General features: G+C 36.8%; 1 protein-coding gene and 2 non-coding genes across 3 annotated transcripts; 2 read left to right on the plus strand and 1 right to left on the minus strand.

Moving 5' to 3' along the window:
- Positions 1-6032: 6032 nt before the first annotated feature.
- Positions 6033-6106, plus strand: TRNAI-UAU (transfer RNA isoleucine (anticodon UAU)). The gene has a single exon. It is a non-coding gene; the product is annotated as a tRNA-Ile (tRNA).
- Positions 6107-18543: 12437 nt separating this feature from the next.
- On the minus strand, positions 18544-19236 carry LOC147787290 (uncharacterized). Its single transcript, XM_087119495.1, has 2 exons — positions 19096-19236; positions 18544-18969 (listed from the first exon to the last, which is right to left on the minus strand). Exons 1-2 carry the CDS (start codon positions 19234-19236, stop codon positions 18544-18546), a joined length of 567 nt encoding a protein of 188 aa, XP_086975621.1.
- Positions 19237-23052: 3816 nt separating this feature from the next.
- TRNAN-GUU (transfer RNA asparagine (anticodon GUU)) lies at positions 23053-23126 on the plus strand. Its single transcript has one exon. It is a non-coding gene; the product is annotated as a tRNA-Asn (tRNA).
- Positions 23127-26424: the final 3298 nt, after the last annotated feature.

Genomic DNA, 26424 nt, shown 5'->3' on the forward strand with positions numbered 1-26424 from the left:
TTTGGGTTTTTAAGTTAGATCATTGAACGTTCATTTTATTTAAATTTCCTAATTCAGTTATTGAATGTTTTCGTTTCGGAGTTATCTTTAGTTCGGATTTTGAACCTTTATGTAAGACTGATGTTGTTTCCAAGACTATTTATGTTGAATTTTCCGTTTAAAGATTTATGCATGTACGGATGACGTCACTAATTAGGTTAAGAAAATTAGGGGCGTTACAAAGTACCTTTTCTTACCGTTGGAGATGGGTTTTATTGGTCCACATATATCAACATGTATTGGTTGAAGCACTTGTGAAGCTCTCCACGTGCTTTGCTTGGGAAAAGATCCTCTTTGTTGTTTTCTTGTTAAGCAGTCCTTGCAAAGCCTTGAAGGAGAATTAAGTTCAGGTAATCCATTCACCTTCTTTCTTTTTCAGTGGTTTCAAACCATCAAAGGTCAAGTGCTGGTCGCTTGTGGATGTATATAATAAAATGATGTAAAATTCACACGAATAAGTGCAAGTATACACTATCACAAGTAGAAAGTAATAAGTAAATTATCGATTCCACAGGGAACCTATCCTTTTGGTTAATTTTATCATTGAAAATTAAGTGAGTTTTTAGGTAACATTCAAATGGGTGTTGGTGATTTTAACTACTTAAACAAAACTAAAACAGAGTGCCACTGCTATTGAAAAACAGAAAATGATGAGAAAGTCAACTATAAGAAGGAAGGTTCGGCTAAGAGAGGTTAAATAGATAAGTTGTTGAGTTTTGTGGTACATTTTAGTTCCTTTTAATAGATTTCCAAGCCCACTTCCGAGGGTCATGAATGGTGATTATTTCCATAATCGTTGTGATTTCTAACAAGGCTCTAAGAGAAGTATTATTCTTAACCCTTCTGTTACCCTTCAAGTCTCATTGCTATGGAACTAGAGTATTAAAGAGAATTTCATTACTCCCTCTCTTCTCCCGAATAAGAGAACAACTATGTATGTAAAGTAGCTAATTAAACACACATGTAAATCATTAACAACAACTCTTTAATAAACTAAAATCATACCATCAACATACTTAAACTATATAAAACTCTCTCGCCTCCCCTATAAAGTTTAGCTCTCCATACAAACTGAATTAAACAGAGGAACCCACATCTTAATCATATAAAATTGATAGAATAAGAAAAGAGAATAAGAAAATAGAGACTTATCCAGCTTTGTTGCCGTTCTTCAATGGAAGTTCCCTTCTCTTGAGCTCTCACGTCCACCTCATTGTCCTAATCTATCCTTCTTGGTCTTCTCTTCCTTCTGTTGTCAACCGTTGCTGGATTAGGGTTTTTCTTCTTCTTCTCTGGTTTCACAGCAGTTCACAGCAGCAGAGGTACTATTGTCTAATCCGATTTTTTTCTCCCAAAGTGTGTCACCCTCCTCTTGGTCTTCTTTTTCCTTTTATATTGAGCATGGGTTCCCCTTTAGGCTGAAAATGAATAAGTTGTCCACGTAGGATGTTCCTCATTGGGTAGTCAATGACCCACTTGGACGGCGGATGTGAATTTAAAATTTCCATGTCATCCCCTGTTTGTTTCCAAATTTGCTACTCCCTCATGATTCAGCATAAATGTCTGAAATTTTACCACATAACTCAATTAAAAGTACAATTAAGATCAATTTATGTCAAATCATATTTTTTTCATGTTGGACCGCAATAAACGATTTCATGCTCACTAAGTAGAATCAATGAGGTAATAAATGAGAAAATGGTGAATAAAAGTGCAATATTAACTACAAAAAGACTAGATATGACTCTACTTTTAGAGAGTTATTAGGTGCCTATATCTACAATGCCAAAGCTGCACTTTATCCTCCGTGATTGAGTTGAAGCACATTGATGGTAGAGGTTGAAATGTTGCTTGAAGCATGAACATTCGATTCTCAGACATCTTTGTATTTATGATTAAAACATTCTCATGATGGAACGCCTTGCACCTTCCATATTGAAATGTAACAGCGACTCCCCGTTTTTGCAATTGTCCAATGCTCAACAAGTTGTTTGTCAATTCTATAACATAGAACACTTCTGTAATAATATGCGTTGTTCCATTCACTTGCAGCCTTATGTTGCCCTTTCCTAGTACAACCAAGCTTGTGTTGTTGCTGAGTTTTATTGAATCTTTGAATTTTTCATTTAAATCTTAAAAATATTGCTTTACTCCACCCATATTATACCAACAATCTTATTAGCCATCTTCCTCCTTTTTCGCACCCGTGCAAGCCATCAGTAAAATCTCTTTTTTTGTCTTTTCACTTCATTCTTACTTGCACATTGTCATTGAAAATGCCCAAATTTGGGACAATTGTAGCATTCTACTATGGCTTTCTCGAAGTTTTACCTACCTCTTCCACATCCCCCTCCTCTGAAACTTCCATGACCTCGACCCCTTCCTCCTGACTGATCTCCATTTGTCACTTTCAAGGCATGTTCCTCATTGATGTGAGAACGCATGCGTTGTTCATGAACAAGTAGGCTGCTTTGCAATTCATCAATGGTTAAAGTATCTATATCTTTAGATTCCTCAATGGAACAAACCACATAATCAAGTTTGAAAGTCATAGATCTCAAAATCTTTTCCCAAACAGCCACGTCTCCCTTTCTTTCACCATTTTCTTTCGTTTTATTTGTTATTGCAAGTGTTCGAGCAAAATATTCATTTAAAAATTCTCCTGTCTTCATTTGAAGAATTTCAAATTCCACTCTGAGTGTTTGCAGTTGTGCAAGCTTGACCCTAGTTGTTCCTTGATATTTCTTTCTTCATAGAGTCCCATATGTCCTTCGTTGTATTCTTGTTTAGAATCGTTTCTATAATTGAACGATCTAATGCTTGGAAAAGATAATACTTGGCCTTCAAATCTTTCAGCTTCTGATCATCAATGCTCTTCTGTTGTGCATATGTAGATCCTCCTGCTACTGCAGAAATTTCATTTTCTACTAAATCCCAATACTCCTTTGATCGCGAAAAGTTTTCCATGAGCATTGCCAAGTGATCATAATGCCCCTTAAACTTTGGATGACTGGCTGCACAAAAGAGCTTTCGGTAGACATCTTGAAGATTGCTACTTCAAATTTTAATCAAATCCCTTACTATGGCTCTAATACCAAATGATGAAATTAAAGAAATAATAGCAGAGAAAAGTAAGTTTTGGAAGGAAAAATGCTCTATTATTGAATGGGAAAATACAAGGCTTTTAAATAGTCATATATAACAAAACAAAAGAAATGATAAATAAGGAGTCTACTCTAACTGACTTCTAAAAGTAAAAGTCCTATTATAAAGTACAGAGTTCTACACAAACTGAGACTTTATTTTGACTAAGTAAACTAACACGACCCACTTTATAATCATTACAAATGATTTGATCCAAATCGTTCATGTAGAGACATGTAAGTGGGGGTATTCTATACAATGAGTTTGATAAGGATCACGGTGTTCCAAATGTTTCAACTGGACCTATTACACGATCTAAGGCCAAGATGATTCAACAAGCATTCATTCTTCATCTACAAAATTGGATAGGCTTGATTCAACCATTATTTCCTGTGTTACAAACTAATTTGATTGAGGAAGGACCATTTGAAGCTTCAGAAGTGAATATTTGCATGGTTGAAGAAAGGGATGAAGTTGCTTGCACTTGATTGATAAGTTGTTAGAAAACTTTATTTATTACTTTTAATTTCATAATTATTGTATGGGCAAAAGAGTGGAAGTCATTGGTCAAATTGACTTTTTTTTTTTTTTTGGAGATTTAAGGGATCCGGATTAAATTTTGGTCGCTAACTTCTTTAGTGGACATTTGAAAAATTGAAAATTTCTTTTGTGGGTACCTATAAATACGCACAAATTATTACATAAAAAAGAGATTGTGAATGAAAGAATTTGAGATCTGATTGAGACTTTCACCTTTCGAAATTCGAGCATCATCTTTGTCATTTCTAAGTTTACTGCAATTCTTGTAGTAGATTGCATCTGAGCTCTAGATCTTTGATCTTAAGAAGTAATCTAATTCTAGCATTATATCTTGGTTTATCCGAATTTTGTACAAGGAGGTGTTAATTTTATTGATTCAACCGTTTTTGCTCCCACAAAAACATGAATTGTTGGGATTAGGGTTGCCTTATCAATTTGATATCATAGCCTAGGTTGCATCTTAGTGGCCTACTCTAGAATTCATTTTATTTTTCGTTTATGCTATTGTTTTTCTTTTCTTCAAATTTGTCCTTCAAATCTGTCCATTTATTCTGTTGCTGCGAGTTCAACCCTTCTTTGTAATCTTCTCACTTTATTCTCATTTTATTACTGTAGATCATATTTAGATCTTAAAAAAAAAAAAAAAAAAAAAAATCCAATCATCTTGTTCTTAATATTGTGGTTATAAATCATTGTCATTAGACAATTTGCATGTTTATTTGAATATCATCTAAATTTGGAACCATTGTGTTGATATTGTTCTTTCACCCTTTTAGCGGGACATAGTCCTAGGGGAAGATGGAGATGTCGGTTGAGGGAGAGGAAGAGGTAGAACAAGGGGTAGAGAAATTTTAGCACAAAAAAGAAGTGAGAGAGAGTTTCAATATAAGAGAGGAGAAGAAGGAGGAGTCAAGGGAGTAAAGCTTCCAACTTTCTATGGGAGATCTGATCTAGAAGAGTATTTGCAATATGAGAGCAAAATTGAGTATGTTTTTTATTGCAACAATTTCAGTGAAGAAATAAAGTTGAAGCTTTCTATAACTGAATTTTGTGATTACGTAATTATGTTGGACATCTTTGATATCAGAGTGGAGGAGAAATTATGAAGAACCAATTGAAATGTGGGAGGAATTGAAGTTATTAATGAGAAAAATGTACATTCCTAAGCATTATTCTCGAGTACTCAAGGAAAAATTGTATACAATGCAATATGGATCCAAGAGTGTTGAAGAATATTACAAAGAAATGGAGGTCTTTATGAAGAGAGCATGCATTGATGAAGACAACGATGATATAATGGCCAGATTCCTTGGTGGGTTAAACACACAACTTGCTCATCAAGTGGATAGGCAAGCGTACTTTGATATGCAAGAATTGTTACACCTTGCTGTCAAAATCGAAGGGCAACTAGCTTGGGAGAAGAACTCCAAGAGGTATGTTATTCCTAAGTCTACAACTTTCAACACTTGGAAAAAGGATGCAAATATTGAAAAGATAGATTTTAAGGTTAAAGGAAAGTATGAGCTTGACAAAAAGAACAAAGTTGAGACCTCAAAGGGTAAAGAGAAAGTTGAGGAATACAAGGAGGTTCAAGAAAGAAATAGAGACATCAAATCTTGGAAATGTCAAGAAATTGGTCATATTAGTGGTGATGATCCTAACAAGAGAGTCATGACCATCAAGAATGGACAAGCTGTCACAGATACTGAGGAAAGTGACTAGGATGAGCTAGTTGAAGAAGAAAACCAAGAGAATGATGAAGAATTGGAAGATGGGAGTCATTTGACACTTGTTGAGAAGACTTCTTAAAACTCAAGTTACGGAGAATAATGTTGATGATCAAAGAGACAACCTATTTCACACAAGGTGTTTAGTCAAGGGGACTCCTTGTAGTCTTGTTATTGATAGTGAAAGTTGCACCAATGTATTAAGTACCATGTTGATCAAAAGGTTGCAAATTCCAACTCAACACCATCCTAAACCTTACAAGCTTCAATGTCTCAATGATAGTGGAACAATAAAGGTAGTTTCTCAAGTTTAATATCTTTTACTTTGGGGAAACATAAAGATAAAGTTCTTTGTGATGTGCTACCCATACTTGCTGGAGGCATATTGCTAGGCCGACATTCGCAATTTGATAGGAAGGCCATGCATGATGGTTATTTGAATAGGTATTCTTTTATAAAAGATGGTAGAAAAACCCTTTTGAGTTCTACAATGTATTAGCTTATCAATTAAAGTTGGAGGAAAAAAAAAGAGTTCGAGGAATATTATTTTCATTCAAACATTTATTTAAGAAAAGCATCCAAGGTTCTGTAGCTCAGTTGGTTAGAGCGTTGGTCTTATGAGCCGAAGGTTACGGGTTCGAGCCCCGCCAGAACCAATCAAACCTAGTCACACGGTTAATCAAACAATCGTGTAAACTGAAAACTGAAAAAAATTATGGGATGAAGCTCATTAAGATCAGGAAAAGGACTACCTTAAGGAGTTTTAATTAAGCATTTTTCGAAGTTTACATTACAAATGGTGTTCATGTAAGAGTTATATTTCTGCATTATAGATGAGCATGAGACGTTAGTGGCGACTTACGTGGAACTTTAGGGTAGTTGGTAATTGCATTGTTGTAGAACGAGAGTGACAAGTAGGGTGATGGAGGTTGGCTAGCCCATCCCTCAAGACCATAGAGTCACCTAAGCTTGAGGGATATGATCCCCATGTCCTGGTTAGCTAATAAGTTATCCGACGTGGACCTATACTCCCCTCTCAGGAAGAGGTTTACAACATAGTGGCCCTGTTCAGGAGACCACGGGCCATTCCACAAAGCTGAAGCTCACATTATCATAGTTGGCATGTGCTTAGTTCGCCACCAGATTCGAATGGGTAGTGGCGGATCTGTAGACACCGTTACACTGTTATCAGCCTGGAGAAGTACTTTGGTTGTCCTTGGTTATCGTGGAGGTCTGCTACGTTCTTAAGGACTTCTAGGAAGTTTAAATCTCATCTCTCATTTCCAGGGTGCTCAAGATTAGCTCCACAAGGCAAATCCAAGTCTCTAGGTGCACTCAAATCTCATCCTTTGATCTTGGGGTGCAGGGTGTACTGTAAACGTTTTGACCTAAGTCAACGAGTAAACCGCACTAGTTGTAGCAACCTAATCTTAATTGAGTTATTTCATGCTTCCTTTTCTAGGGAGATATACCTATCAATTACCTAAGCACATAATCCATAATTTAAACTTCATCTTGGTCATACCTGGGAGCTGAGGAGGTTCTTTGGGTTCCTAAGGCGGCTAGATGACTTAACGCGGACTTTTGACTTTAGGCTTTTTTATTTTTAGTTTTCGAGTCTTTCTTAGTTTAGGAGAATCAGGGTCTAGACCCTCTGACCGTCACTCACGATCTTTAGGTGCTCAGTCTACTAGAGGTGTCCTGACCTAAGTCATTGTCTAGCCAACCTAACTTTAACACCCTGCTTCTTTGCAGATAAACACACTCCACTGGGAGAACAAATAGTCAAACACCTGAAGCTAACACATATTATATCATGCACACATACAAGCAAAACAAGCTCGTCGGAGAGATAACATTCATTAATTACCTAAAACACAGACAACGTTAACCCATCCTCTTTTCTGACATAACATTAAACATATAAAACATCACTCATCACAAATCTTATCATAGGAAAATTTTTATAATTTTTTTCTATCATGCATACCACCACACTCATCCATATTTCTCAACTCATATTCTAGTCATGCATATTTTCTTTCTAGCATTGCATAATACATAAAATAGCATGGTTCTCACAAATCTCAACCTAGGGGCATAACGATAATTTTCTAACATACATAAGTATACACTCACCCAAAAACAACCTTTAGTCTTTAACATGCATTATCTAACCACCTAAGGTAAGGAATGTTTGTGTGTTAACACGTCCTAGCGATACCTACAAGTACTATTTGCCTAAAGTTCGTGTGGTTACTTACTTGGATGACGTGTGTCTTCCCGAGCAAGCTTCTTCGCATGTTAGGAGCTCCAAAATTCCTGGAATCTTTCTCTCACATACAATAACCTATGCATTCAACTCCTTCGTCAAAATTCCTAAACTTCCAAACCAGTTTTTTATTCTTTTTTTATATATATATTTTCTTTAATTTTATAACTTTCTCTCCACAATTCAAATCAACTTAGTTTCTTCACGAAAATCGTAAACTTTTAATTGATCGTTACAAAGGTATAATTTTTTGTCAATCACAACAACAAATAATCGAGTTCGAACATCATCAAAAAAAAAAAATTGACAAATATTTTCAGCCACTAGATGTTTATGAGAATGCCACCTTCGAGTCTGAATCAACTCCAACTTCCTTCATGAAACTTATGCAAAATTCCTCCAATATAACCATACTAAAAATTCAAAACTTAATTCCAAGGAAAGCTCTCGAATTTGAAGGAAAGTTTAAATGAAGAACCCAAAAATCATACATTTCGTTCTTCCTTGATTCTTGACGAAATTGAGTGATTAAAAAGACAAGAATAGTTCTTCCAAGACCACCAAACAATTCTTGTTTTATCTCTCTCTCTTATAATCCCTAAACGCTCATCTTCTTTTATCTCTCTTCTCCTATTCTTTCTTTCTTTTTTTCATTCTTAGTAATCAGACTAGGTTAATCCACGCCTCTAATTAGGAATTGAGGGTATATATGATCCATTTACTTTTATTTAGTCTAGGTTAATCCCTAAACACACATGCATCGGATAGTTATTTATTTTCTTAGACTTAGGCTAGAATAGGATGTTTTTAACTTACGCTTATTTATTTTATTTGGTCTTTTGTTGTGTCGTTTTAAAGATGTTTTAAAAACACGTAAGTCCATGGCTGTGTTTTAAGATAAAGTATGTTTTATGGAATTTTAATGAAGTCTTCCGCATTCAATGTTTAGGTACGTATACAGTAGCGACCTTAAATTAAGTAGAAAATTTCGGATCGTTACATAACATGTCATCGTTGATCGCTGAGATACAAAACTAAACTATTATATATTTATATCATATTGTATTATATACATAAATTTCGAGCTTCTATTCATTTGTGTATGTTTAAGGATTGGAATTTTATTTTTTTTAGATTTTATGTTGAGATTTTATTTTTGGTGCAAAAAATGAAGAGATATTATGCTATGAATTTATTCTCGCCGGAAAAGGTGCGCAATTTCCGACAACGAAGTTATTACACCTTCAATGGAAATGTTATAAGACTCTTTATATTCCTATATTCAACCCTTCTCTTTCTATATAAAACGACTTTTTGTAACGACCCGAAATTTTCTACTTAATTTAAAGTCGCTATTGTACACATATCCTAATCATTGAATGCGGAAGACTTCATTTAAATTCTATAAAACACATCCTTTATCTTAAAACACAGCCATGGACTTACGTGTTTCGAAAACATCTTTAAAATGACACAACAAAAGACTAAACTTAAAGAAAATAAATACTATCCGATGCATCTACCATGGTCTCAAGTTGTGATATCGTCATCAGCCGTACATGAATGTCTTGCTTTAACCTGAAAAATGTAGTACACATGGCTTGAGTATTTAAAGAAATACTTAGTAAGTGACCCCACTATTGAGGTTAAATGCAACAATCACATGCAAATGAGATGATGGGACCTATCCTTTCAATCTATTTTCCTACGGTGCTGTCCTAACGGGTAATTTGGATGTGTACCATATACTCTACACATAGCCCATACGTGCGAGTATGGGCTCACCAGTCAGTTCGCACACTGCTAGGCCACTTTCCTTGTTGGGCGAGTATACTCTGGGAGCTCCTTAGGCCGGACACCTGTTAGAACTAGTAACCGTCACGACAGCGCTATGCAAAACATAATGATCATTGTCTTGCCATTTGATGTACGCGACTGTACCCTCGTGATGGAATAGGGGTATCCCCTAAATGCATGAGCACACATAATGCATGAGGTCCCCAACATTTCTACTCTTATCAGTAATGAATATAACCCCGCTATCATCTTTCATGCTTAACATGTCATTTCTCATTTTTCATTCTACGTATCATACATAATTCTAACGGGGTTACATTTCATTTCATTTATCGTGATATATGTCATTCATAACATGCTGTATACATACAATTTAGAAAACATAACTAATGCTCCATGCTTTTAACATGTCTTTTCATAACGTACCATTCATACAATAATTACCTTAATGGTCACACAAAACCATCTAAACATAACATATCACATCACAATATATCATATCATAAACATGTCATATAGTAAACACTTTGTGGTCATATCATTCCCTAACTTATCATAGCCTTAACGTTCTTATACCTATCACAGTTATATCATTACGTGAACGTACCTTAGTCATATCATCACTGGAACGTATCTCAACACTATCATTCTATCGATCTATCACAAATCTATCCTTTTCTACCCATATCCTAACCATATATGTAACGATCCAAAATTTTCTATTTAATTTAAGGTCGCTACTGTATACGTACCATAAACATTGAATGAGGAAGACTTCATTTAAATTCCATAAAACATAACTTTTATCTTAAAACACAGCCATAGACTTACTTGTTTCGAAAACATCTTTAAAATGACACAACAAAAGACTAAAGAAAATAATAAGCGTTTAAGTTAAAAACATCCTATTCTAGCCTAAGTCTAAGAAAATAAATACCACTATCCTATGCATGTGCCATGGTCTCAAGTTGCGATGTCGTCGTCGGCCATATAGGAATGTCTTGCCTTAACCTGAAAAATGTAGTAGCACATGGCTTGAGTATTTAAAGAAATACTCAGCAAGTGACTCCACTATTGGGGGTTAAATGCAAGAACATGCGAATGCAATGACGGGACCTATCCTTTCAATCTATTTTCCTACGGTACTGTCCTAACGAGTAATTTGAACGTGTGCCATATACTCTACACACAGCCCATACATGTGAGTATGGGCTCACTAGTCAGTTCGCACACCATTGGGCCACTTTCCTTGTCGGGCGAGCATACTCTAGGAGCTCCTTAAGCCGAACACCCGTTAGAACTAGTAACTGTCATGGCAGCGCTATGCAAAACATAACGATCGTTGTCCTGCCATTGGATGTATGCATCCGTACCCTCGTGATTGAATAGGGGTATCCCCCTAAATGCATGAGCACACATAATTCATGAGGTCCCCAACATTTCTTCTTTTGTCATTAATGAATATAACCCCGCTATTATCTTCCACGCTTAACATCTCATTTCTCATTTTTCACTCTACGTATAATATAATCCTAACGGGGTTACATTTCATTTCATTTATCATGATATCATGTCCTTCATAACATGTTGTATACATACAATTTAGAAAACATAACATAACGCTCCATGCTTTTAACATGTCATTTCATAACGTGCAATTCATTCAACAATTACCTCCATGGTCACACAAAACAATCTAAACATAACCCCTCACATTACAATATATCGTATCATAAACATGTCATATCGTAAACACTTCATGGTCATATCGTTCCCTAACTTATCATAGCCTTAACGTTCTTATACCTATCACAGTCATATCATTACGTGAATGTACCTTAGTCATATCATCACAGGAACGTATTCTAACGCTGTCGTTCTATCAATCTATCACAAACCTATCCCTTTCTACCCATATCCTAACCATATTCTTTCATTAATCTCCCCTATCCATAGTATTACGATATGTAACCTAACCTTAACGCTTCATGAACGTATCTTACTCCTATCATTACATTTCGTCTTGTGCATCCTTCTCGTATCCTATCGAGAACATATCCTTGAACACATCGTACCATAATTATTATCATACAATTCACATATTATAACATAACATAAACATAATATAAGCATACCGATTCACAGATAATTCACACATATCAGTATATATGACACGTGCAGAACCATAAGCACGTGTCAACATCTTTCAGTTGTTTGATTTGAAGTCCAAGAAGAAAGTGGGCTCTCCCATCATACTCATCTCAAACTCATTATGCATACATTTAGAAAATTCTTCACATAAGAAGGATTAGTAGAACCAAATATAATATCATCCACATATATTTACACTAATAACATATATTTTTTCTTTAATTTTAATAAAGAGAGTAGTGTCGAGCTTACCCATTTTGAAATCATTCTCAATAAGAAAATTAATAAGTCTATCGTACCGAGCTCTCGAAGCTTGTTTTAAGCCATAAAGAGCCTTTTACAACTTATAGGCATGATGTGGGAAATTAAAATTTTCAAATCCAGGAGGTTGTTTTACATAAACTTCCTCCATAATATAACCATTTAATAATGCACTTTTCACATCCATATGATATATATAAAATTTTTGTAAGAAGCAAATGCAAGTAAGGAGGTCTACAAGTTGATTGTCCTTCACAAAAACCGTTTTTAATAAGTTGATTTGCCATAAGCTCATAAAATAAAGTTTATAAAAAAAACAATAGGAGCAACCTGATACCAATTGTTGGATCGATATGGCAACCCTAAAGGCATGAATAGGGTTTCAACAATATAATGATTAAATTTTTGTAATAACAATAAAACTTAATAGCATGCAATAAAACTTAATAATAATTGAGAATTTAAATAGGAAAGGGTTAGAAAATATAACACCGTAGTTTTATAGTCGACCTACTCCACTCCCCAAGCGCCTCTTGGGAATTTGAATAAACATTTCTTGACTCTTTCCTCCGATCAGAGCCCAACCGCTACACCGCTCTTTTTACGAGTTCAAGAGAAAACTCAATCCTTTCCACGACTCAGGTTTCCATGCCTCAGGTTCAAACCAGTACACAGCTCTTTTTACGAGTTTAGGAGCAAACTCAATCCTTTCCACGGCTCAGGATCAAACCGGTACAATTGTCTGAAATTTTATAGAAACACACCACAACTCTCCGAAGTAGTAGATTTACAATTTTCTCACAATACAATAGACATCTCTTAAGAATAAGATAAACAACAAATAAAATTGGAAGTTTTGGAGAGAGCAATAATGGAGGCAAAAAGATTTAGATAGACCAAACTATGTATTTGTGTTCTATGTTCTGTGTTCTAAAAATTATGAAGAGGTGATGGGTTAAAATAGTGATCAAGTTGTAAAAATAAAAATTGATACGGACCACTAAAACGTGGACCAAGTAAAATAATATTTATTTATTTAAATTTATCGTGAAAAACTAAAGACCACATATTTCATTTATTTAATTTTATATATATATATATATAGATATATTATTTTAAATAAATATTAAAAATATTTTAAATTAATTTTTATTATATATATATATAAATGTAATAATATAATAGAAAAATGTTAATGAAAATAACGTGAGTAACATTTAAAATTTAAAAGTAAAACTAATGAAAATAATTATAAATGTAATTCAAATAATTTTATAATTCAAATAATTTTCTTTTTAAGTTATCGACGACTGTTATAAATGTAATTAGAACTAATTTTATAATTCATAAAGTAGTGAAAAACTTTTATAAATGTAATCGAAAACTCTACCGTTTGTTACTCTACCAAAGTTATAAATGTAATATTTCGATTGGTCCATAATGTTAATTTTGTCGATGGTCCATGATGTCAATTTTGTCACCACATCACCACGTCGGATATCTTGTTTTGAATTCGATTGGTCCATGATGTCAATTTTGTCGCCGGTTCATGATGTCAATTTTGTCACCACATCATCACGTCGGGTATCTTGTTTTGACTGAAACTTCTTCGTTTTAGCTCTAATTTGAGTGAACCAAAAAAGACTTTAAAATAGTTATTCCCAACCTTATATTGTGGACAAACAAAATATTGAAAATTCTTAATAATTGAAGGTAGGTCTGTCATCAACAAAACATTAATTAATTAATTAATTAATTAATTAAAATTAATTAATTTGAGATTAAGGGCCGGCCAACCAGGTAAAGGTTACAAATGGTATATATGAGTAGTTATCCACTAACGTCAATTTTTTTAATCATCTTTTCATTTATGATACCTTATTATAAAACTCAAGTCCAGGTGAGAATTAATTTTCTAAATTTTTTTCTTAAAATTTCAATTTGAAAGTTTATTGAGACCCTTAGACCCTAAATCTTTAGAGGTTGAAAGACGTGGTAGACGAAAATAATGCTTAGAAAATTGCAAGAAACTCAAGAAAAATATTAAAAAATTATGTAAAACCTTAAAAATATGTCATTCAAAAAATAAGAAATGTTTGAACTATAAAATTAAACAGTATTTTGATATACATAAATACTCGAGTCCATGCCACTTATCTTTTACTTTCATTTTGAGGAAAATTTTCTATTTTAGTTAAATGGCTAGACCATGGGGGCATTCCAAGATTTTTATTGTTAAAATGGAATGTTAAACTTTTAAAATGGGAGGTAAATACTCGAGGTTTTCTAGCATTAGTATTGACACCTTTAACATTTTCTATTGAGCACATTAACTTTGATGAGAGGATATATGATCCAGCCATATAGCTATTTATTAAATATAAGGAATTGATTAAGGTAGGCTTGAAGGTGGCATTGATTAAAGGCATACTAAGGTTTGAATGAAATGACAAGTTAAGTCTACGCTTCAACGAGACTTTTGATATTCTAGATCAATCAGACCGGTGACATACAAATGAAAGGTTAAGTCCATGTAATGAAAGCCCTATGTAACCAAGCAATAGCCTCCATTAACATACTATGAAAACAAAAAAAAACAAAAAAACTGAAGAAGCCACGTGAGGACAAAACGATGAGAGAGAGAAATATCGATTCACGTTTTAATCACTTTCGAGGATGAAAGTTATTTTTAGGAGCATGACACCAGGGGTTCCGCTAACCTCCCGACGTCGCTACAGATTAGCTTGACTAGAGAGGGCCCAGGGGGTGTGCGAGCCCTCAGAGATTCACACTTGCATGTCTGGGTAATGTATAAGGAAGTACTACACATCTATAGTAGTCCGAGACTGTAGGTTACCCATAGAGAATAGAGATAGGTCCCAAGAGCATGATTGCATATGTTTGCATTTGCATGGCCCCCTATAATGGTAGGACCTGAGTTGGTTCGAGTCACCAATGAGGCTGTCCAGAAAAACCGAGCGAAGATGCATACCGCTCAAAGTAGATAAATAAATCTACACGGTTGTAAGGCATAGGATCTTGGAGTTTGAGATATGGGACTAGTATTCCTAAAGGTGGAATCCATGTAAGGTGTCTTGAGGTTCGGACGTAATGGCAAGTTAAGTTCCAGGTTCATCGGGCCTTTCGAGATTCTCTCGTGGATTGATCCCTTAGCTTATAAGTTTGTCCTACCTCCCTCTCTCTTAGGAGTGCACGATGTAGTTCAATATCGATACTGAGGAAAAACATGACGGACCCTATCCACATAATAAACTACGAGCCCCTCCAACTCAAAGAAGATTTGAGTTATGAGGAAAAACTAATAAGAATTTTAACCTGAGATAGGGACACTGCGTTCGTTAAGGTTTAATGGCGAACCACCACACTGAGGAGGCCACGTGGGAACGTGAGGACGAAATAAGAGAAAAATATCCCGAGTTACAAGAGTTTGAGACTTTTGAGGATGAAAGTTCTTTTTAGTTGCCGGAAAACCCGTGAGTTTTCCGCCGACTGCTAGGAATAACGCAGGGTCGCAGAAACACGCGCCACGTTCCCCAAGGAACACCGAGTCTTCAGCTAATGAACTCCTCTTAGCCAACGCCTCAGAGTACCTGCAATGAAGGAAATCAGTAAGGAATCTGAGAGAAAGAAAACCTTGAGTTTTCCAGTGAGAATCCGAAACGAAACCTACGACCTCGAAACCTCAGCCTCAACGCCTAAACTGACCTACCAACACTGTGAAAATGTCCACCGGCCTAAATACAATCACCTTGAACAAATAGACGCCGTGTAGTCACCGTTTTCACTGTTAGATGTTAAGAATGAGAAATAGAAATAGAAATAGAATTGGGAAGGTGTATAATCTCATTGATATTGATATCCTTTAAATAGGATACAAGAGGTACAAATGAGTAAAATATAAAATAATTAAATACTGAGAATAAAATAAAATATACTCTAAATGAAATCGTAAAGGAAAGAATATTAAGATATAATATCTAAGATATATTACATAAATAATATATCTCAACACTCCCCCTCGAGTTGGAGAGTGTATGTCAATCACATCCAACTTGTCTTTAACTTGTCTTTACGGTAGGTCAATAACACCCAAGTTGTCTTTCACTTTTGTTTTTCCAGTAATGAAATATCAGTAAATAAATAGACCGCATTTGATTGGTTTGCATTTTTAGACTTTCAAGAAATTATTGAATTTACAAGAAAGATGCAAAACTGTCACGACCCAATTTTTCGAGGCTTCGAAAAGCTGAGTCGTGACTAAAAAGATGAAATCGAAAACAAACAAAAAGGAATAAATAGTAAAGTAAAAGGTAAAAATGTCATTTAATTAAAACAAAATAGAGAAAAGTTTTGTTTCAAATGAATAAAAAAAGAAATTACGAATACAAAATTAAAACCAAATATTTCTAACCGGAAATACAATTATTAAGAAAAAAATACAAAAGACTCTAAAGACCGACAAGGGACTGACGCTCCGGAACGACCCCCTCTGTGACCGCACAGCTCTCCAACGCTCCTCCACCTCGACCGGCACCTGACAAAAAGGAAGGTAGAAAGGAATGAGTATAAAAATTATACTCAGTAAGCCACCTACTTTAGGCTCTCTTCGCATCTTAATTTACAGATTCCCACAGTTTCCTAACTCGGTTCTAGGACATCTGGTTCTAGTCTTAGTCCCTTGGGCTTGCCCCTTGGGTTTCACCGATTTGTCGTCCTTTCATTAAAGGCCTAGAGGTTCTTTATGCCAAGCTATTATGGTCGGTATCTCTCTATGAGGTGCTACCTCTACATGGCTATCTGGGACTACATGGTACCTAGCCTAGGGGTGTGCTGAGTACCCCTACGCCCATTTAGTCCCCCTATGGGGGGCGCGACCCAACCTGTTCCCATGCAGCTAATGAGCTGTACGACGTGGGGACACATTTCCCATGCGATGGCTAAGAGCAGTAAGAACTGATCAGGGACCCCTTGGTCCTCCCACGAAGCTATAGATACCGTTCACACGCTAGCAATCTATGAACACTCCGGAGTACCTTCTTGCCGTGGTAAACCGCTAAAGTTCTAGGAGAAAATTAAGTCTGACTAGAGCGGCATATCGCTCCTAACAGAAATTCCCTAACCTTATCATAGAAATGGGCCCTAGCAATTAACAGAGGGTGCATGCAATCTTCTTCTAACATCATAGTATGTAATTCATTCAAACTAGGCATACCGGCTCAACGGGGCGATGACCTCCATCAAGCACCCAGAGCACGAAGTTTGCGCTCAATGGGGCGAATTCGTCCATCAAGCACCCGAAACTCGGCATACACAATTCTAACATAAATTAACGCATGCATACATACAGTGGAAGCTTAAAGCATACATCAACAATCATGTAATTTACCCAATATAAACACAACAGTTAATCTGACTAATAGTTTACATGGAGAGCTAATATGAAGCAGGACTACTAGCATGCATGCAATCCGAGCGAATCCTACAAGTATTTGTTTCTAAATACCGGGTGGTGACTTACCTGGTTGACGCGTGCCCTTTTTGCTAGCGTTTCTTTGCCCGTGAGGTGTCCACAAATATTGATTTCTTTAAATTAGGTCCCTATACACGTAAAAACAGTATTAGAACTGGAATCGGGACAAAAATCAGGCAAACAGAAAACAACCGGGCCAAATTGGCCGTTCCACGCACGCTCACGTGCCAGCAGCGCGCTGGGAGTGCGTAGTCTCGCGCGCGGGAAGGTGCCAGTCGTAGGCTGCACGCGCGCTCGCTTCCACGTAGTCGCAGTCGGCCGGCCCGGCCGGTCGGCTCAGCTCGCGTCGCGGTTCGGCCCGGCTTGCAGGCGACACGTGTCGACACCTCGCTGGAGCTGCGTTGCTCCAGTCGATGGTCGACACGTGTCTGGCGCCTGTCGCCACCCTCCGCCGCTCGCCGGCCATTTTTTTTTCTCTTTCTTCTTTCTTCTCTGTCCTCTGAAAACTGAAACCCAGTCTGTTTTTTCCGATTTTCATAACTTTCAATCCGTAGATCGAATCGATATGATTCCTTCGACAAAGTTCTAGATCGTGTTACAGGCTACGTCCTAGTATTTTTTCTATAATTTTTTCTTGACTATCGGATTATTTAAGAATGTCGGAAGTTCGCTCACCGTTCTTAGACGACTCTCGGATCTCCGTCTTTGGGTTGAGGTCTCGGCCAAACTTCTTCATAGACCATGCGTGAGTTGTTCCTAGGTGAAGATTTCAGCATTTTAGGATCAATTCACGTAGAGGAAAACTCAGATCTGAGCAATGTCGTTCAGAAACCTTACCTCGCGAAATGTTCTTAGGTTTTGACGGAGCGTCGGCCTTGCTAGCCTCTCAATCCTTGTACGAGTCTCGTCTGGAGATGGATTCCGGCGGTGGTCCGTTAATCTTCGCGGCTGACTCCTCTCTGATTTCTCTCTAACTTCTTCCTTCTTTTGCAGGTAATCTGACGGGGTTCTCCTTAGACCCCTATTAGGGCTAGAGGGGCAAAATGACCTTTTTGCCCCTCAGTTGACTTAGCCCCCCGCCTTCTATTTTTTTTTTTTTGGCGTTACAAATTCTCCCCTCCTTAGGAACTTTCGTCCCCGAAAGTAGCTATCTCTTGGAAGAGTTCGGGATAAGCTTTCCTCACGTCCTCTTCTCGTTCCCAGGTTGCCTCTTCCTCACGGCGGTTACCCCATGAGACCTTTACCAAGGGAATATCTTTGTTACGCAACCGCCTAGTGTCGAGAGCCAAAATTCTGCTAGGCTTCCCCTCGTAAGACATATCTTCTTGAAGAGGAAGCCTCCCATGCTCGATTACATGAGTAGGGTCGGGAGTATACTTTCGCAGCATGGATACGTGGAACACATTGTGCACGGTGGCAAGGTTCGGTGGTAGGGCAATTTTGTAAGCCACAGCCCCAACTCTGTCTAGAATCTTGAAGGGGCCTATGTACCTTGGGCTCAATTTCCCTTTCTTTCCGAACCTCAACACCCCCCTAATAGGGGCCACCTTCAGGAACACGTGGTCACCCACCTCAAATTAAAGGTTCCTTCTACGCACATCTGCATAGCTTTTCTGTCGACTCTGTGCGGTGAGTATCCTCTACTTGATTTTCTGCACTGCTGCGTTGGTGACCTGGACCAACTCTGGTCCCAGTAGTTGCTGCGTGCCTACCTCTTCCCAAAACACTGGTGTTCGACACCTACGCCCATACAGTGCCTCAAAGGGAGCCATCTGAATGGTCGCTTGATAACTATTGTTGTAGGCAAACTCCATTAAAGGCAGATGTTCGTCCCCGAAAGTTGGCGTCTATTGGAAGAGTTTGGGATAGGCCCCTCTCCCGTCTTCTTTACGTTCTCGAGTTGCCTCTTCATTAAGGTGGTTACTCCCATGAGACTTTTACTAAGGTGGTCGCTCTTTCATACCAACACTTCGCGTCTTGGTCTGACCCGATAGGGTCTGGTACCCGTATAGGCGTACCATCTCCTTGACATAAACCAATTTTTTTTTTTTTTTGGCGTTACAAAAACAAAATTGGTTTGCATTTTTAGACTTTCAAGAATTATTGAATTTACAGGAAAGATGCAAAACCAAAAAATAGACCGCCTTTGATTGGTTTGCATTTTTAGACTTTCAAGAAATTGTTGAATTTTCAAGAAAGATGCAAAACTTAGAAATAGACCGCAATCATTGACTCGAGGATTGGTAACTTGTCCAATTTAATTTGATTTGGAACAAGTGAATATCCTCCATGATCACTTCTTGGTCCATGCATAAATGCTTTAGAAATAGACCGCAATGACTGACTCGAGGATTAGTAACTTGTCCCATTTAATTTGATTTGGAACAAGTAAATATCCTCCCTGATCACTTCTTGGTCCATGCATAAATGATTTACTGGATAATAACACCAATATTGGTGCTCTTGATCACTTGAGAGGCTGTGAAAGAAAATACGAACATCTTGAATATGTCACCTTTGAGCTTGGTGAGAAATTGAATATGCTTATAACGTATTCTTGATATTAGATGATCGGCGTAAAGGCTTCACTGATTTAGTTAGGGTTTGGAGGTTTAATACTCCCCTTGGACTCTGAGTCCAAGGGGGTATTAGGAATACTAAGATCGGTGCTCTGATATTAGAAATACCTAAGATCAATGCTCTGATACCATGTTAAAAATGAGAAATAGAAATAGAAATAGAATTGGGAAGGTGTATAAACTCACAAATGAGGAAAATATAAAATAATTAAATACTGAGAATAAAATAAAATAAACTCTAAATCAAATCATAAAGGAAAGAATATTAAGATATAATATCTAAGATATATTCCATAAATAATATATCTCAACATTAGAGAAGGAATTCATAATCAATTTTTGGAGAATTTTCGATCCACCTCCACCGATGTCCATCTGCTACGAAACTTCGTGGGAGAGGAGAGGAGAGTCTACAGAGAGATAAAGATAGAAAAAGAGGGAGAAACAATGTCAGAAAATGTCACGGAAAGGAGAGAGAACGTGTCGGAGAATCGCAGCAATCCGGGTGAAGGAGACGACTCCATCGGATGTGGATCGGGCCCGATCCATAACTCGCAACCCAAACTGCGTAAGTGTAGCCCACCTGTAGCAACCAAGAACCCTCGACCCAAAATCCAAGTCTGCGATCCGCGCCTACTCTACAACCCACACCAGAGAGCCGCAAATCGTGAAACCAAAACCGAGTCCATCCTACAAATGAGGCCTATGGCGCAGCCTACTAACCCACAGCCAAACTCGCTTGCGGCTCAGCCCACGAATAGAAGCCTAGTGCGACGGCAGTTCGAACGGCTTCGACACTCGCCCACGAATTGCGGCCTTCGACACTCGCCCCGACCTGGAGCGCCATTCGACCCGCAACGTGGCACCCACCAGTGCGAGCAGCCCTTCGTCTCATCTCGACTTGGTAGCGCAACGGCAGTTCAGATGGCTTCCGGCGGCAACTCCCAGCGTATTCGACTCAGCTTTCAATTTTTGACCCGGTTACCACCGTTTCAATCCTCCTGAACCTATTTTCAGCCTCAATTAAGATAATTGATGTCATTTTAGAGTTGTATTTCACATTGTTAGTTGGATTATTAATTAAAATGTGAAATACTAACGAAAGGTGACAAACACAGCGATAGGAAGCAAACCCTAACAACCTTTGGAGAATCTCTCAAGGAACAGAGCTTACGTTTAGCTAATTAGGGAGTACTTCGGCTAAGGACAACAAAGTAAGTGACCTTACTATAGGATAGGCTAGAAATTGTATGAGTTACAATTTATGATATATGAGTTATGATGATGTATGAGTTGTATCGTATGATGTCGTATACTAGTATATGATGATGTCTGAGTATATTATGATGTATATGTATATGATGATGTATGAGTTATGATGCTTAAGTTATGATGTTTGATGATGTGCGTAATATATACATTTCGATTGATGACGTACTTGAGATGCTTGATGCACTTTATGACAATATGATGAGTATGATGATTGCATGACGTTTGTCTTAATATGTTGATGTTTTCCATATTAAGCATGTTATATGATGATGATTGCCATATTGCATTATGTCGATAGACTGACATAGGACACAACCCTAAAAGCATGAAAATGATATTAATATAAATATCCAACGAGCATGTGTTACTTAACGTAACAAAAGGATGAGACTAGAGACTTGGGTCAGAAGAGATGATAAGATGGAAATTAGAGGGACCTCATGCATGTTGTATGTTCATAAGTATAGGGATACTTCCCCAGATACGATGAGTGCGGACGCACAAAGTATGATGATAAGGGTGTTCATGGGGAGAATGACGCTAAGGGGTTCCGCTGACCTCCGGACGTCTCTACAGATTAGCTTGACCAGAGAGGGTCTAGGGGTTGTGCGAGCCCCCTGAGGATTCACACTCCGCACGTGTGGGTCATGTGTAGGAAAGTACTACACATCCATAGTAGTCTGAGATTGGAGGTCACCCCTAAAGAGAGTGATAGGTCCTAAGAGCATGATTGCATATGTTTGCATTTGCATGACCTCTATAGTGGGGCCACTTCCTGAGTATTCTTCCAAATACTTAGGCCATGTGCCATATCATTTTTTAGGTAAAGGCAGGACGCACATATACAGAGGACGGCGACATCGCAAGCAGAGACTTTAATACATCCATAGGGTAGACTCGTATTTAATTTCCTAGTCTTATGTTAGAATATGTTGTTTTGCATTTCATCGTTTTAAATTATTTTGTATTTGTTTTTATTTCCTCTAAATTTCACAATTTCGTATTTAAACACGTAAGACCATAGTAGTGTTTTCCAGAGATAGAAGATGTTTTAAATATTGTTGACATGTATGCTATAGATGATTTTTCTTTTAAGAGTTATATTTCCACATAGATAATAAGCATGAGACGTTAGTAGCAACTTAGAAATTTAGGATCGTTACAATTAAAGATATCCACAGGGTAGGGTGGGAAAGCTTTCATCATTTATGTTCCCACCCCCTCTTTTTTCATCTTCATCCTTGCAAAAATTTTATCCTAATACTTTTCAACCAACATCATTTCAAAGGTACTTTTAATGAATAATTTTTAAATTTTTATTATAATTTCTATTAAAAAATGTAAAGAAAAAAATATTTTTTAGGAAAATATAATATAAATTCTATCCCCATCATTTACATAATGATCTCAAATTCTAAAAAAAGAACGTTAGAAGCTAGAAATATATGTATATAATACAATATAATATAAATGCAATAGGTTAGTTACGTACCTTAGCGATCAACAATGGGTTCTTTTAGCTCTAATGGTGTGCATTCGAACCCAAAGGCACATGGTTTTCCTTCCAATTATGTCGTAGTGTCCTGTGGCGTAATCAGAAGGGTGGTAGGTCACAGGTTAAATGGAGGCAGTTTGGGTCAGTCGGTTGCGGATCTTGGATCAGGTCACCAGCAGATCCGCGCTCGCAAACCGTATGCTGACACGTGTTGCGTAGTGCCTCACCTGTTAGCTGACTTGCGTCTTCATCAATACTCAACTATCAAGATAAGTGATTGTATGGCTGGAATAGCTCAGTTGGTTAGAGCGTGTGGCTGTTAACCACAAGGTCGGAGGTTCAAGCCCTCCTTCTAGCGGTGTGATATTTTGTGAGATAGGTGGTTTCGAGTGCCCATTTCGGCCAACTATACGAAGTGGTCATGTACGTAAGTGTAAAAAGTTAGGGAGTTGTACGAAGAACAACACTTGAAAAGTTAGGGAGTTGACATTTCAATATACTATGAATTTAAACTTGATTTTATCTTTTGTAATTTAAACAATAGTTTTTTAACATCTTTGTTGAAATTCATATTGCATGATTGAAGAAGAATAACCAATGGAGTATGAGGAACAAGCTTGTGGAGTCGATTTAGGCGAACAATGAGAAGAAGAAATTGAGCATGAGGTTCATCGAAGTTGAGTGGATTTTCAATATTCTCCTTGAATTCTAACAAAACTTCACGATTGTTGTCTCATTAGATCCGCATTGCAGAGATCTTAAGGCTTCATGAAGGTCGTTTGGATAATCTATCATGACCTAATTTTCAAGACTTCGAAAGTTAGATTACGACAAAAGGATGAAAAACATTGTCCCCTCTCAAGGCAGGCATGCACATAGTAATGACACTTTGAGTTAAGTATTTAAGTCGTCCATCGTCCTCTCTCAATGCAGGTTGATTCTACACACAATAGTGACTCTACAAATTGATATCATTCACACTTCTAACAGTTTCATAAGTTTTCCTAAATTTTCTGGAGTGTCGTGGAGGCTTACAAGGTTTAAGGGCGCCTAGGAAGTTTAGATACAATTCGTGTTTACAAGTCCTAAGGTACTCAATCTACTAAAAACGTTTTGACCTAAGTCTACATGAAAAGTGTTCTAGCTCTAATGCCCTAACTTACACTAGTTCGTGCATGCTTTTCTATGGAAATATTCTATCGATCACCTAGAACACAGAAAAACATAATGTAAATTTTCATGCAAGTCTATTAGAGAGATACTCCTCTCAATCACCTAAAGCAAGAAAATCCATAATCTTCCTACAAATATTAACTTAAAACTAACACGTAATTTACATGCAAACAACTTGCTCAACAAGGAGATAACATTCATAAATCTCTTGGAGCACAAACCCAAAGGGTTTCCTTTCCTGCTTTCTTGTAGAGAGAAAAACATTAAATAGACATGCATCATCAATTCTTATCTTAGAGGGATTTTTTTTTTTTTTTTTTTGTAGGTCCTAATTCAAGTAAACCTAGGGTTAGTATCGAGAAACCGGAATGAAAATATGACAAACTGAGATCAAATGTGGCAAACACGGAGGTGTTCACGCACGCAGGAGGTCGCCCATGCATGAGTATAGATGTGACACTAGAGAAGGAGTTGCGCTGCGCTCTTAACACGTTGTTCATTTTTACTAACACGGAAGAGACTGGGTTGAATCGTTATAGTGAATCTAGCGTAGGGGACGGGTCATGTGCGGGTTGGATGAAGCGGTCAGGTCAAGTCAGATCTTCTCAACATGCACAACACCCCTAGGAAACAGACACGTTGCACCACTCAAAATCCAACATGTATCCAACCCTCAGTCAAATGCGCTTACTACCCCTCCGCCTGACACGTGTCCTCCGGTGGTTTGTCCTCCTCATTTTTATGCATATTGTTTTTCAAGATTCATAAGGTTCTTTTTTAATTTCTTTGGATTTTTGTATATTTTCCTACCTAATCTAAATCAACATGATTTATTCATGAAAGTCGTAGAGTATTCTTTTTTACAAAGTTGTAGAGCATTGATTAGTTTTTTTTATAATTTATTTCTAATAAACCACGGGAAGAAATAATTTTGATCAAAATTGGAAGAAAGCCATATTATTGCAGTTTCTTGTGGTTCTCTGGAATTCTGACTTTTGGTTCGAATCAATTTTAACTTTCTTCATGAAGCTTGTATGAAATTTCTCCAAGAACGACATATAAAAAATTCACAAGCTTATTAAAAAAAAATCATCTCAAATTTAAAGGAAAACTAAAATAAAAAACTCGAAATCCTTACCATTCAATCATTCTCGATTCTTGGTAAATTTAGACTATCCAAATATTCAGATTGAGTCTTCTCATTGTTATGAGTAACTTTAAGGGTCTATGGTCATAATCCAACTCCTAGATTGAAACATTCAAATGAGGCATGGAGGACAAAAGGACTATTTTACCCCTTGAGTTTACTTGAATCGAATTTCCTAATTTTTTTCTATTATTATTTGTATTTTCTAAACAATTTTCTCTTGAAATTTGGTCTCTAGCACTCTCAATAAAATTTAAATTTGAACTTTAAAGAAAAATCAGATAATTAATTTCTCATTATACAATCATTTCGAATCACACCGTAGGTGAGTGGTTGGTTTTATGAGGAAGAAGATGTTTCGAGTGAATCGACCCAAACTAATTCACTTGTACTTTACCTCACCGGTCCAGTTGGATTAGACTAAATAGGTCGAGTTGATTGACATTTGTCCAATTGAACTAGATTTTTTTTTTCTCAATTTAAAGTTTTGGAAACAATTTTTTTGCTTGTTATTGATAACTCGACTCAATTTGTGACCCAATTAAAGACTTTTAGAAAATTTGGAGCATGAACCACACTCGAGAAGTCAATAAACAAATAAGTAGTCAAATGGAAGTTTATTCAAACTTGCAGGTTAAACTTCTCTCATTCCTTCCGATTTTAAGCCAATCAATCATTGCAAAGATGTCCAATAGTCAAAAGGCAAGTTAAATTACTTGTCAAGGGGAGACGTGGTCTCTGTTGTGATTTATGCCCTAAAGCTTCGCAATTTATTATTTAGTTTTTAACCATAATTTTTATTATTTTATTTGTAATTTAATTTTTATCCATAGTATGAAAATTCAAGGTTATTAATGCAGTCTTAAACAGTCTGTGGTTGACATACAAGAGAATCGTGTTCAAGTAATAACCTAAAGAGTTTATAGTATAGTAACACTATTGATACGGCCGGATAAAATTAAAGAATAATAGCATAGAAAAGTATGTTTTGGAAGGAAAAATTACAAAGTGGGATTTTTATTTAGACTAAGTAAACTAACATTTCCTCCCTTAAATTGAATGTTTGCATCTGCTTATATCAGATTGAGAACATACCCCTAATAAAGCTCTTAGCTTCAAGGAGACATTCAGCTTTCAAGGTTTGGTCATCACATCAACTACTTGATCTTGTGGGCTGCAATATACTTACTCAACAATCCCGCCTTTTGATAATTCTCTCATAAAATGAGAGCGGCTTTGACCTTGTAAAACTAGATTATTTGACAATTTAATTGCAGAACTAATATCACATTGAATGACAGTTGTTTGACCTTGATTTAGACCAAGTTTGTCCGGC

The sequence above is a fragment of the Cucurbita pepo genome, chromosome 18, assembly GCF_057944985.1.
Source record: "Cucurbita pepo subsp. pepo isolate OVF chromosome 18, ASM5794498v1, whole genome shotgun sequence".
Taxonomy (NCBI): Eukaryota; Viridiplantae; Streptophyta; class Magnoliopsida; order Cucurbitales; family Cucurbitaceae; genus Cucurbita; species Cucurbita pepo.

Bases quoted from the DNA above. Each gene is read 5' to 3' on its own strand.
- LOC147787290 (XM_087119495.1), bottom strand. From the start codon at position 19,236: ATGGAGTTTGCCTACAACAATAGTTATCAAGCGACCATTCAGATGGCT. The intron at 18,970-19,095 runs GTCACCAACGCA...GTGTTCCTGAAG, and splicing joins TGGGACCAGAGTTGGTCCAG to GTGGCCCCTATTAGGGGGGT.